The sequence below is a fragment of the Diadema antillarum genome, unplaced genomic scaffold (assembly GCF_040938485.1).
Source record: "Diadema antillarum isolate AM-2024a unplaced genomic scaffold, OU_Dant_1.0 scf00000017, whole genome shotgun sequence".
Taxonomy (NCBI): Eukaryota; Metazoa; Echinodermata; class Echinoidea; order Diadematoida; family Diadematidae; genus Diadema; species Diadema antillarum.
In genome coordinates this window covers 143,734-157,253 of record NW_027270906.1, presented here as the reverse complement: position 1 = coordinate 157,253, position 13,520 = coordinate 143,734, and the positions used below count along the sequence as shown (strand labels likewise).

Below are 13,520 nucleotides of genomic sequence, written 5' to 3'. Positions count from 1 at the left end.
ATATCTAATAAAATTAAATTTTCACTTTTCATTTGCTGTTTCAGATAAACCTCAAATTCAATGTCTGCCTACACATTCTCCTCCATATTATAAAAGTTGTATATTTCTTTTTTTAAATGACCTCAGCTGTAAGCCTGAACTATCTCTTCCATATACCAGGGCTCGACACTAACGGTGGCCCGGTGGCCCGGGGCCACCAAAAACGCACGTCGGGCCACCAAAATTTCAGAAAAGAAGAATTTGGTGGCCTGATCGGGCCACCAACAAAGGTCGGGTGTTTGCCTTTGGGCCACCAAAAATACAAGTTAGTGTGGAGCCCTGCATATACAAATAATGTCACAGCTGAATTTGAAACAATGGGAATGCAACATTTTCAATCATCAGCGATAACATCTCTCCAGTATCATAAAATAGAAATAAAAATGTATATTCACATGGTTGCCAACACTAAAGAAGAGACAAGGGTGAGACAGTGCAAAGTTACAAGGAAGTGGATGGGGGGGGGGGGGTGGGAGGGGGGGTTATGATCCATGTGGTGGTATAGGGGTTTCTTCATTTTAACCCGTTGAGGATGGGCTAATTTTGAAACAAACACATTTCCCATAAAGACCTGCCTGAGTATACTCGGGGCTTGTCCTCAATGGGTTAATATTGAAACTATTTAATCACTCAGGAAGATTATTTTCAGGAGTTTTCAGAGTAATTTTTTCCTCAGATTGGATTCAATCTACTGTAAAAGTGGAAATTTTTGCAGTGTTGAAATTTTCGCGCATTTCACGCAACGAGAAACTAGCACGAAAAAATAAAAGCACATATGAATATTTCTCCATGCCATATGTTCCAGTAGTTAACGTCTTGATTCCGCGGAATTAAAAACATGCGAAACTCTTCTTATCCGGCCGAGCGCGAAAAATTAATCATGTGAAAATATCCACTTTTACAGTATATCAGTTTAGAATTGTCCATGTCACAGCACAATTGAAGCATACTATTCCTTCTCAACATGGTTAAATACACTGAAACGTCAGGCACTGTTCAATGGTACAATGGATATAGCTATTTGAGTTTTATAACTTTTCCCCTTTAATGGAGATTTGTAAATCAGTAAAGGCACAAGAAATGCCAAAAATATACAAGAAACGGCAGCTCAGTGTCAAAGTGTCAATTTAAAAGGCAAAAGGTAGGCCTATTCTTCTTCTTCTTCTTCTTCTTCCTACACTGTGCAGAACCTCCTGAGAGTATACTTGCACACTTTTACCCCTGCACTTAGCCATATCAGGGTCATTCTTCACTAAGTTCTGTGTCCCTCTAGTTTAAGGGGATTAGAGTACTGGTTCAGGTGGGGATTCATGTTTTGAACATTCCTAAGTGAGATAATGAGAAACCTCTTATGAAATATGAAAGAGCATGTAATTTTAAGAAGGATTCAACATTTATTTGATGATAATTGGTTTTCAAATATCTACGATATCCAAAAATGTGATAATAAAAGGCGACAGGCCACGCCTTTTATTAGGATCTCTGTTTCACCTTGTTTTTGGATATCTCAGCCATTTCAAAACCGATTTTCATCAAATAAACTTTTGATACCCCTCAGAATTGCATGCTCTTTGACATCTCATAGAGTGATTTCTGAATACCGGTATCTCGCAAAACGTTAAAAGCTAAATCCTCACCTCAACCAGAACTGTACACACCCTTCAAAGGTTATATGTACAAAAATAAAAGGTCATTTCATTACTTTCTGTTCTGTTTACAATGACTTACATTCATGTTATTAAGATAACATACAAAAAAGGGATAAATTGTTTATCCTAACCTATTATTTCAATTTTCCTGTATCCGTATACCACTGAAAACCCCATGTCCCGGTGATACTACAAATACATATCCTTATGTCACATTTCAAGATGGAAGCATGTTGAAATGTTTTTAAATGCTTTTTTATTTCACTTCAGAGTGTACCGGTACTATTAAATAATTAGCATAAGATATACCAATATCAAACGATTTAAGAAAAAAATGAAAAAAAATAATTCAAAATTGTGTGTCCCACAAATTTGCATCATCTCCGTCACGAACATTTAGGGCGCCATTAACTAAAAATGTCCGGTACCCCAAGTATCGATTTTAGTGCTACACAACAGTTACCAGCTGACGTTGAAGAACTCACCTGCTTTTCCCCCTATTTCAATCAAGAAAGTTGCAATTTTTTTGAAATTTTTGTGACAAAAGCCAGGTCTTACCTTTATTCAGCATCATCTCCAAATGCATGCTTAAGATTACACATCAAATCAAATCAATTTATGATTTTGGTGGCATAACGGGAGAGAAGATCATACCCTCTACCAGTACACACGGTTCTTACCGCAGGTGAATGGATTAGGAAGATGATATGAGGCCATTAATTGTTGGACCCGTCATCTCCGTCACAAAAAGTGACGGAGATGACGTTGATGGATTTATTTTCTTTCTTTCAAAATAACAATAAAGTGATATTAAAAATGCATGGTGTTAATCATATTGGAATTCCTTTAACCACTGCTATTTTTTGTTTTGTTTCAGTTGCACTAAATATTCATCCTTAAATTTGTTTATGCCATATTAGATTACAAAATGTCATCTCCGTCACGTTACATTTTGCATATACTTATTACTGCGCAGCACTAAAAAATTGAGTTATTTTAAATGAGGAAACACCCCACAAAGATTGCACCCGTATTTAATGAAGTCAACATTCATCATGATTTTCCCACTTCATGAAAGAGATTTCCATTTCTGAGACTTTTTCTTTCAATAATTTGTAAGACCAAAAACACACTTTGCGAAGAATGACCCATCAAATGTCAATGCTCAAGCAACTATAAGCCCCCCAACTGGGTATTATGATATCAATGTGACTGACTTACTAATAACTCCTTTGGTACGACTTTTATTTGGGGCTAGACCTTGCTCGCTCCTTCCAGGGAGGTGAGAGGACGCTCCCTGCTCCTTCCAATGTACACTGCTTACACAGGAGGCAGCCCCCCACCCCCCCCCCAAAAAAAATACCGTTTACCTATTAAATTGTTTGGAAGAAGCAGCCCCTCTCGACCCCATTACGAGGGGCCGAGTTTACCTGTTAAGCCGAGTTTACCTGTTAAGCCAAGTTAACCCACACATACAGTACTCAGTAGGGCCTTTTCGGAGAGAGGAGAAACAAAAATGGGTCCAGCCATTAATCCCCCCAAAAAGGCCATGCATAACAAATAACACCTGCAAAAGTTTTAAAGGGGGGGGGGGGGGTGCAATGGCTGCATTATGGACTCAGCAGCTATCTGTGAGTTAGCTCTTCTCTCACATTCTATCAGTCTCTCTCTAGTTTTATATAAACATGTGCACTGGAGTGCAGCAGCAACCACCACCATCGACCATCACCAGCACACTCTCAGCCCGTTCATAAAATTCAAGACAATTACTCTTCATTCTGACGTTATTCAGTGCAGTAGATTGCAAACTACATTGTACTTTGGCACTTCCAAGACTTAGGAGACATATGTACACCGCAACCGATGTACAGCATGCTCAAAATAATGACAATTTTCATAAATTTCCTTACCACCACTCCTACCCCGTGACCACGCACCATGCAACGAGGTCTAGTACGTGGAAACAGAAGCTTTGAAGCTCCTTATCTGCTTATGGTGGAAGGCATGCACGCACATTGTAGAGATGAGAGCGTGGAGAAAGTGAAGAGAGCTCGCACACTCTGCGCTGCCCTCGGATCGGGAATGGGATATCACCAGCCGATTCATGGATTACAACAGCAATGTACCAGGTGACAGTCAAATCGTGGTCCCACAACCACGTGACCTTGCCCTCTTGTGGCTGTGTAACGTTGTAGAATAGGCCTACTAGTAACTTGTGATGATGAGCCTTCTTTAATGCAAGACTATAAATTTTATACCTTATTTTCCACAGCAAACTATTAGGAGTTTAACTGCGCTCTCCAACACGTGGTAGTTGGGTACATAATGTACTGTATCCCTCACCCCATCACTCCGTACACAGAATCTTACAGGGGGACGAGATGAGAGGACCGGAGGGGTCGCCATGGTAGCAAAGTAGGGGTGTGTCTAAAGGCGGGAACTGGCGCGCATTTATTATGGCGGATGGGGAAATCCCAGGGAGCTCTGAACGAGGATAGTCTCATCAAAGATATCAAAGATGATAGAGCGCCGCGCGCTACCATGGTAACCCACTACCATACTGCTACGAACTGTAATGTTACCAGTTATTACAGGTCCATGATTGTAGGACCTACCATTGAACAAAATGTACAGCTTCAGGATCATTATTTACCTTCTGACTTTGAAGCTGCAGATTAGGTTGCATTGAGTAGACCTATTTAATTGGTGTCTACTTATTAGTAATCATTTTTTCCTGCACTAGAGCAGCATATAATGGTAATCCTGGGTTTAGGGATGGGCCAAATTAATCTTGGCTTGATTATAAAGGGAGATGAAATCCAGGGAGGACTACGGGACGAATCCAGTTACCTATCTTCATTATGTAGTACTTGTACGTTATATTGGCAGGTATAATGTGCTGTTTGTTCTGTAAATTCAAACCTTGAACAAGAGTCGGGAATTTCACATATAAACTGCACCTGTGATAGATAAAGAGGCTATAAAGAGAATCTCAGAATTCTTTCTTGTATATTTGGTGGCTCTAAAAAGAGCCGGTTGTTGCGTCAGATCAGAGATCTAGCGACTTAAGCACGCTCGCCACGGATGCGGCGGGCAAGCTGGATGTCCTTGGGCATGATGGTCACACGCTTGGCGTGGATGGCGCACAGGTTGGTGTCTTCGAAAAGACCGACCAGGTAGGCTTCGCTGGCCTCCTGAAGAGCCATGACGGCAGAGCTCTGGAAGCGGAGCTCGGTCTTGAAGTCCTGAGCGATCTCACGGACCAGACGCTGGAAGGGGAGCTTGCGGATGAGCAGCTCGGTACTCTTCTGGTAGCGACGGATCTCACGGAGAGCCACGGTTCCGGGCCTGTAGCGATGAGGCTTCTTGACTCCGCCGGTGGCTGGGGCGGACTTGCGAGCTGCCTTGGTGGCAAGCTGCTTGCGGGGAGCCTTTCCTCCGGTGGACTTGCGAGCGGTCTGCTTGGTACGGGCCATTTTTGTTCCTGTATTGTTCTCAACGAGTAACTAATTCGAAAAGCCCGGCGCACGTATATAAGGGCTGCTTCCTGCGCACTGATTGGCTGATGCATTCTTGGATTTTATTGGTCACTATTATTAACCAATCAGAAGACGCAATTCACCTGTCTTTACTGCGACCATCACGCGTTTTTTCCTTCCAGCGAGCGCTAGATCCTCAAGAAATATCACTATTTTCACAAACTCATTCAATAATATACAAATCCACCATATCAGTGCAATGCACCATTATAATTGAAAATGGATCCTGGAAGTTGTAGTGATATAACTAAGTGGAATAAAGATAAAAACGCATGTCAAAAATCACCACCGAGTGACGCTCAATGCACCTGTCTAGCGTTGAATGGAATATGCAAATTTCGATCTGCCCGCCTTATTACTACAGACCACTGCGATATATTTTTTGTGATTATTACTCGTTTCTATTGTATACTTATTCGAAACTGCTGATTGAGCGCAAGTAATCAACAAAACCAGAACTAAAGTAATCAAATAGCAAAGAGAGATCTAAACCTGAATGTGTCAAAGTGAGTAAAAAGTGAAAAAACCGTGGTGCCGTTTCAGAGATCGAATGGAGTTTGGACACTATGGCATACACCGCCCTCAACGCTGGTTACGATACTGTGCCTAACACCCCCTCTAGGTCCGCAATATGTGTATAAATACTGAATTTTCCTCGTTGAGAGCAAGTTTCATCGAAACAATCAACAAGCAATCATGTCTGGACGTGGCAAAGGAGGAAAGGGACTCGGAAAGGGGGGCGCCAAGCGTCATCGCAAGGTCTTGCGTGATAACATCCAGGGAATCACCAAGCCCGCCATCCGCCGTCTGGCCCGCCGTGGTGGTGTCAAGCGTATCAGCGGTCTCATCTACGAAGAGACCCGCGGTGTCCTCAAGGTTTTCCTCGAGAATGTCATCCGTGATGCCGTCACCTACTGCGAGCACGCCAAGCGCAAGACCGTCACCGCCATGGACGTCGTCTACGCTTTGAAACGCCAGGGACGTACTCTGTACGGATTCGGCGGTTAAGAAGCTGACAACGCTCCAGTTCTCACTCGACACTGGATTTCAAAGGCTCTTTTTAGAGCCACCAAATATTCAAGAAAGAAATTTGAGTGATTACTCCATATTTGCTAGTACCTACTCCTTTGATCTCTCCCTCTATATACTCTTTCTACCCCTGTTCGTCATCATGGTCATTTGGTGTAGATTAACTTATTTCGTTTCTAATTGCATATGGGTGTTTTTACTATTGTCAAATTGGGCAATTGCACGAATACAAAATAATGCCAGTGCAGTGCAAAGCAGATACGAGTTAATCCCTTTTATAAGTGATTCCCAAAATGCCAGAATTTATTGTTCTAAATTTGTGCGATCCCCAAACTTGTGATTATCAGAATTCAGAAAATGCTCAACTGTATAGCATTCGCAAATATTCAAGAAATAAATTTTAGTGATGACTCCATATTCACTAGTCCTTAATTCCTTATACTCCTTTGATCCCTCCTCTTTACTCCCTTCAAATCTCCCTGTTCGTCAAGGTCATAATTACTTGTAGATTAACTTATTTCGTTTCTAACTACATTTGGGTGTTTTTACTTGTCAAATTGGGCAGTTGCACGAATCCAAATAATGCCAGTGCAAGGCAGATAATATGTTAAATCCATGTTCAATAATTCCAGGATTTGATATTCTAAAGCAAAAATCATACATAAAGAGATAATTAAGAGATGTGCGAACCCCAAACTGTTGAACAACATCAGAATTCAGGAAATGCTGAACTAGCATTGTTCAAATTAAAACTCGCATCTTTTATGTATAACAACGCAACGCAAACATAGTGGCATTTTAGGATCATGGACCTACGTTGTGGTCCATGATGGGTTCACAAGTAACAACTGATTGACAACCTGCCCTTCATCGGCGTAAATCATAGGTGCTGGGTTGGTGTACTTTGGCGCATAAATTATCATCGATAGAGGGCAATTTGTCCTAACTCGTAAATTACATCAGTCACCTCCCTGCGGCTGCATCGATGAAGGGCAATTTGTCAATCGGTTAGCAATAAACACAGCTCGACGCAAGAATTCTGCATTTTTCCTTTGGGAAAAACCCAAAGATCTGTTGACGCCTCCCTGCCCATGGGGAAAACCAGACTGGATTTGTTGAAAGATATAGTGATTAGTGGTATCCGATGACACGCCGTCGCGACGTAACTCAGTAGACGAATATTTGGATTTGTAGATAGAGTGTCGCAATACCTTTACAGTTACATAGGCAGACAGGGAGAAAAAGGAACCAACGAAAACTTGGCTTTTTGTATAGAGTACATTGTATTTGTTTAAAGATTATACTAGAATTAATATAGAAACATCAGACATTTTACGTGATACATCGGGAGAGTAAAAAATGAATATTCGCAGGGAATCGACAGTTTTCATTTTCCTTTTTGGACTTGGAAAGAAAATTGAAGTATAACTCCCATCTTGATCAGGGTATAATATACCATTAACTTTATCCCACCCCCCCCCCCCTCTTCCCGTAGGGCCCCCTCCCCCTGAAAATCGTATACACTGTACGAGTAAACTACAGTGCGTGTACTTACACACTCTAAAAAATGAAATGGTAAATCAACATCTTAACTGTTGTTACTTCTCCAACCTTCTTGTAAATGTTACAATATGTTGGATCCAGTATATCATTTCTGAAATAGTTCAACATTTTGAGTGCTGAATTTATCATTTTTGAGCGTTAAATTTGATCATTTGACATTTTACAGAAGGTTGGAGGAGAGACAACATTTAAAATGATGGGTTATCATTTCATTTTTTGGAGTGTGTACATATTCTTTTTTTAATTGAATTACTGAGACTGCACCGGTCTTACACTCGAGACACCTATATTTCCCTTGACAGATTATGTCAAACATATACAATATTATACTAGAGAAAAAATACAGTGTACAATCAAGCAAGATACAAAATATGATATAAAGTAGATCATGACTGGAAAGTGTATATATCAGCATATCATCTACATAAAAGACATTTCTCAATAACATGTGAAATATGAAGGAACCGCAAAAGCAAAGCTTGTAACCGCGGGTTCCAACCATTGTGAATACATTTTGCAGTGAGATAGGACACAATACTGATAGACAGTACATGTGTATCATATGAAAGCTAAAATACAATTTTGTAGTAAGGTACCAAGGCAAAAGAAGCAAAAGAAACGAGGGAGAAAGAAGGAGGAACAAAAATAAAAGAATATATGAACTGAGTGAAAAAAAAACTCGCATATAAGTATACACAAGTATATACCAAGCATACATTGTAGCTGTAGGCCTACACGTAATCATGTTTCTCGTAATCATGTATACTATACACCGCATTCTGAAACTTCTTGCGGAAGTAATGACGTCAATTTGCTGGTACATTTGTGTAATAGCCTGATATGAACAACCAGTCTGCTGGCAACTCGCCAAACACTGATCGTCACAGCTCAGATTTTACAGGCAGACAACAAAAAAAGATATATATATATATATATATATATATATATATATATATCTTTGCCTTCACACAAGTAAGTTTGATGAGGAATATGATGTATAACGATGCATTGCACTCATGAATTTGATACACGTGTATAGCAAATTTTTATACACGGCATCTTTTCCCTAAAGAGGCAAGTCCACCTTCTAAATGTGGATTGAGTGAATGCAGCTCTGTTAGTATATAGAACACACCAGTAAACGTCTTGGGGAAAAATCTTTTTCAAAAGTTATGATTTTTAAAGTATATGCACAGTCACTACTGGGTGAGAAGACTATTACAGTGTATGGTGTCATAAGGAAAAATATAAGAGAATTTCACAAAATTTTATGTTTTGAAAAAAGTGCACATTTCCTCAACTTGTCATTGACGTATATTAAAGGTAATACATATATAATTCCCCGTATACCTTCTGAAAAAGGCGAGTCAAGTGCTCTATTATTATGCGAGAAAGGTAAAAATATGTAGAATTTTCTTCATATTTTCTGTATATCATTAATGTGACATCACAAGCTGTGTAGTAGTGACTGAGCAGAAGCTTTAAAAAATCATAACTTTTGAACGGATTGTCCAATTTTCCTCAAACTCTCTCATTGATGACTGTGTTCTATATTACTGATATTGCCGCATTCACTCAATCCACATGGCGTATTGTCTATGAAGGTGAACTTGTCCTTCAATGCAATTTACGCATCTATTAATTACTAGCATTGTAAAATCATCGCCATCGTCGTTACAGCCAGTATTGTCAGATATCAGTGGACAATCAAAGCTCTGGCGCCTCCACTCTATAATGAATACATACATACATACATACATACAATTTCTATAGCGCCGTTCTCCACTTTGATTAAATGCTCAAGGCGCTTTACAATTGTACATCAAAGCAAACAGACTGAAGATACAAGTACAGTCACCGTAATAGAAGAAGATGAAGAAGCAGAAAATAAAAAAGACATGAAAGTCTGTCTCCAAAAGACACTGGTCTTCAAAATGCACTGCTAAACAAATAGGATTTTAAATTACTCCTGAAAGATGTTATAGAGCTTGAGTCTTTCAGCTCACGAGGAAGTGAATTCCACAGTGTTGGTCCAGCGTGAGCGAAAGCTCGTTCCTCCTCCCAAGATTTCCTAGAAAACGGAATATGTAAGAGACCTGAAGTTGAGGATCGAAGAGTTCGTGAAGGTTGGTATTGACGAAACAAACAAACATTGTAATCAGGAGCTGTTCCCTCAATAACGTGATAAACCAAAAGAAGTATCTTAAACCGATATGATAACAATAATGATAATACTACTACTACTACTAATAATAATGATAATGATAATAATTATGATAATAATAATAATAATAATAATACCACTACTACTAATGATAATGATAACAATAATGCTAATAATAATATGATAATAATGATAATAATAATAATAATAATAATAATGGGTATAGAGAGACTCTTATAAAGCGGTCATACCTAAAAAGATATCATAGGCGCTGCAAGTAGAACAGAGTATACATAATGTATAAGTTACAGCAGAGTATCACAGAAGATATAATAACAAAAACAAACAATATACTTATATACAGTTAACAATTGTCAATTTAAATTTAAAAGGTAGCGGTCTAGAGGTTCTTTTAAAAAAGCATGACGTACATTGTATGTTTTGATTGATATCTATACCGATGCGGTGATACAGCTATATAGGCCTATGCATGAAGAACAGCATTTTAGAAACAATAATTATGTCCAATACGTCGCAAAGAATAAGCAGATGAGGGAGAAAATATACATTTATAAACATACACGAATAAAAAGGAACAACAACAATGTGATACATGTGGGAAAAGATGGGTACATTGCATCAGTTGAAAATAAGGCAACAATACAAGTTAATTAAAAGTACTAGTATATGATTAATAAAATACGGTTACAGACACTCAGGCAAACTGGTAAATGCTGGTGATCGTGAATATTTGCTAAATGTGTAATGGTATAGTAACAATAATAAAAATGAAAGCACGTCTATATTATGCTTACTGACAATTGATATCAGTTGTTGTTGAAACTCATATAATACTCATAATTAGGTTTATTTTGACAATTATCAAAATCGAAATTATCAAAACTCCAATGATTTTCGTCATTATACGTGTATCTTTCAACGTGTATCTTTGTATTCAACACAAACAATTTTTAAAGATATAATTATCATCATTATGATTAGTCAATTAGAAACTTGTGTACATGTTTATGATTATGCTTGCTTAATACGACTGCGAATGCTCTACATTGTACATATTTAAAACATCTTTACTGATTACAAGTTCAACCCACATTTATTATCTGAATCAACACCGAGTTTAATCACTATACTATACATGATAGCTGTCCTGATGCACAGTATGCTCAATGTTGAAGTATACAAACGTGTGTACTGTATTTTTCATAATCACGGATATAATGCAATAACCAACGGCTGCATGTGTGGTGAGAACATCGGCATTGCTGTCGCCATGTGGCCTGTGGGGTGGAGTGTGATGAACATCCGTATTGTAGCACACACAGAAACTTTTGCCATGGAGCTACTGTACAAAAGAAGAGACCGCGAACTTCCACGTGCGGAAACCATATGCTGTATACTGCAACGAAATGCGGAACGAACAACCTTCGTTGAATGTGCACATTGCACATACCATGTACTATACACATGTGGCTACCAATTCATTGTACGTAACGCTTGTATACTCGCGTTCCTATCTACAACAGGAGAGAAATATAGTAGACCTTTTATAAGGAGGACAGTTCCAGTTCTACCATAATTCTGCCTCGAACCAGCCGCCCTATATGCTCGAAGACTGGTTCTCTAAAAAATGCAGTCTCCCAACGGCTGCCCTTTGTCTCATGGTACCCAGCTGCTTCCTTCGCTTTTCTCAGTATGATTACCTGTCCTTCTTTATATCTTTATCTTCTTCTCATAGGCATACATTATCATCATATATACGCGATAGTTTGCTTGCTTATCAATCCACTTATCTATATCTGTGTTGAAATCAATCATTTTATAAATTTATATATGCCTCTGTTCCTCTGTTTATCGGCATATAAGATTTTGTTTATGTGAACACAATGAATCTGTGTATAGGAGCACAAAAACATATTCACACAACTTTTACCAGTTCAGTTATGATTTACCCCGTGCAGACAACTCATAAAACATAGTTATACTCAGGGATTAGACTTTAATTCATTTCAGCCTCTTTCTGATTAGACTGCATAATTTCATAATTCAAATTGCCTTGAGGTCTGATAAGGGGATAAACGTGACCAACATTTTGGAGTTTTTGGTCTCACTTGCGCTTGAATCGACATCATAGTTGCAAAAATGACACACATATTTTGCCACAATTTTGCCATAATAATGGACATTATTACCATACCACTGCATACTTCGTACGAAGTGATGTTATTTACTGTAACTAGCATAAGAACTGAAACTCCTTCAACAAACTGGTGCACTTGTATCACACAAATCAGTCTAAACACAAACCATGTATATAATACGACCATGTACCATGCATCATGTACGCACATGAAGCAATCGCAAGCGACAAACGAGCCAACGGTGCAATGATTTTGGCGGGATATATTTGCATACGTAATTGTTCTGCGCATGTGCATTACCAAAGCGCTGAATACAGCTTTATCGATTGGCGCTTGCCGTTGTGCAGTGGATCCAAATTTACATACTACCAGCGTAGGTGAATCCTCCCTCGCATATAAATACTGCGTGTCTCTAGTTGCAAATCAGTTCACTTTGCAGAACAACTCATTCATAATGCCTGCCAAAGCTCAAGCTGCTGGAAAGAAGGGATCGAAGAAGGCAAAGGCCCCCAGGCCTAGTGGGGACAAGAAGAGGCGCAGGAGGCGAAAGGAAAGCTACGGCATCTACATCTACAAGGTGCTGAAGCAGGTCCACCCCGACACTGGTATCTCCAGCCGTGCCATGTCCATCATGAACAGCTTCGTCAACGATGTCTTCGAGCGCATCGCTGCCGAGGCTTCCCGCCTTGCCCACTACAACAAGAAGTCGACCATCACTAGCCGTGAGGTCCAGACCGCTGTCCGTCTTCTCCTCCCCGGTGAGCTGGCCAAGCACGCCGTGTCTGAGGGCACCAAGGCCGTCACCAAGTACACCACCTCCAAGTAAATTGACTTTTGTCGATTTCTTGGTCACCAACGGCTCTTTTTAGAGCCACCCAAACATTCAAGAAAGAGATTTCAGATATTCTCAATTTTCTGCGCAAGTACATAGAACTTGGAGATTTTAAACTTTGACGTGTAGCATAGAACAGTGAAGTACATGGAAGGGATGGTATAGTTAGGACCTGGTTCAGGTCAGCCCTCTATTTCCTTTGGTGAGATAATGAGAAACCTTGTGAAATATGAAAGAGCATGTAATTTTGATAGGAACTCAACGTTTATATGATGGAAATTGGTTTTGAAATGGCTGAGATATTCAAAACAAGCAAAAAGATGGGACCCAACTTATTTAGATTCTCTTTGTTTTACTTTCGTTTTTGGATACATGTATCTCGGCCGTTTCAAAACCAATTTCCATTAAAGAAAAAAAAAACAACATTGAATTCCTCTTAGTATGCTCTGTGATGATATTTCGTAAGTGCATGGTTTCTCAGTATCTTAATATCTAATAGACCAAAAAAAAAAATTAAAAAAAATACGACGTAGAAATGCCAACCCC

General features: G+C 39.3%; 4 protein-coding genes across 4 annotated transcripts in view; 2 read left to right on the top strand and 2 right to left on the bottom strand.

Moving 5' to 3' along the window:
* Positions 1–4,094, bottom strand: part of LOC139725336 (DNA (cytosine-5)-methyltransferase 3A-like) — a 29,948-nt gene extending 25,854 nt beyond the window's left edge. The window contains exon 1 of the mRNA XM_071636426.1: positions 4,032–4,094. Coding sequence (XP_071492527.1) covers positions 4,032–4,094 — 63 coding nt within the window. The remainder of the gene's footprint in view (positions 1–4,031) is intronic.
* A 589-nt stretch (positions 4,095–4,683) lies between these two features.
* LOC139726169 (histone H3, embryonic) lies at positions 4,684–5,177 on the bottom strand. The gene has a single exon (XM_071637250.1). It carries the CDS (start codon positions 5,162–5,164, stop codon positions 4,754–4,756), a length of 411 nt encoding a protein of 136 aa, XP_071493351.1. The 5' UTR covers positions 5,165–5,177; the 3' UTR covers positions 4,684–4,753.
* Positions 5,178–5,914: 737 nt separating this feature from the next.
* LOC139726158 (histone H4) lies at positions 5,915–6,493 on the top strand. The gene has a single exon (XM_071637240.1). It carries the CDS (start codon positions 5,924–5,926, stop codon positions 6,233–6,235), a length of 312 nt encoding a protein of 103 aa, XP_071493341.1. The 5' UTR covers positions 5,915–5,923; the 3' UTR covers positions 6,236–6,493.
* Positions 6,494–12,584: 6,091 nt separating this feature from the next.
* Positions 12,585–13,308, top strand: LOC139726147 (late histone H2B.L3). The gene has a single exon (XM_071637230.1). The coding sequence runs from the start codon at positions 12,597–12,599 to the stop codon at positions 12,966–12,968; it is 372 nt and encodes a 123-aa protein (XP_071493331.1). The 5' UTR covers positions 12,585–12,596; the 3' UTR covers positions 12,969–13,308.
* The last annotated feature ends 212 nt before the right edge of the window (positions 13,309–13,520 follow it).

Coding starts and splice junctions, on each gene's coding strand:
- LOC139726158 (XM_071637240.1), top strand. CDS start 5,924: ATGTCTGGACGTGGCAAAGGAGGAAAGGGACTCGGAAAGGGGGGCGCC.
- LOC139726147 (XM_071637230.1), top strand. CDS start 12,597: ATGCCTGCCAAAGCTCAAGCTGCTGGAAAGAAGGGATCGAAGAAGGCA.
- LOC139726169 (XM_071637250.1), bottom strand. CDS start 5,164: ATGGCCCGTACCAAGCAGACCGCTCGCAAGTCCACCGGAGGAAAGGCT.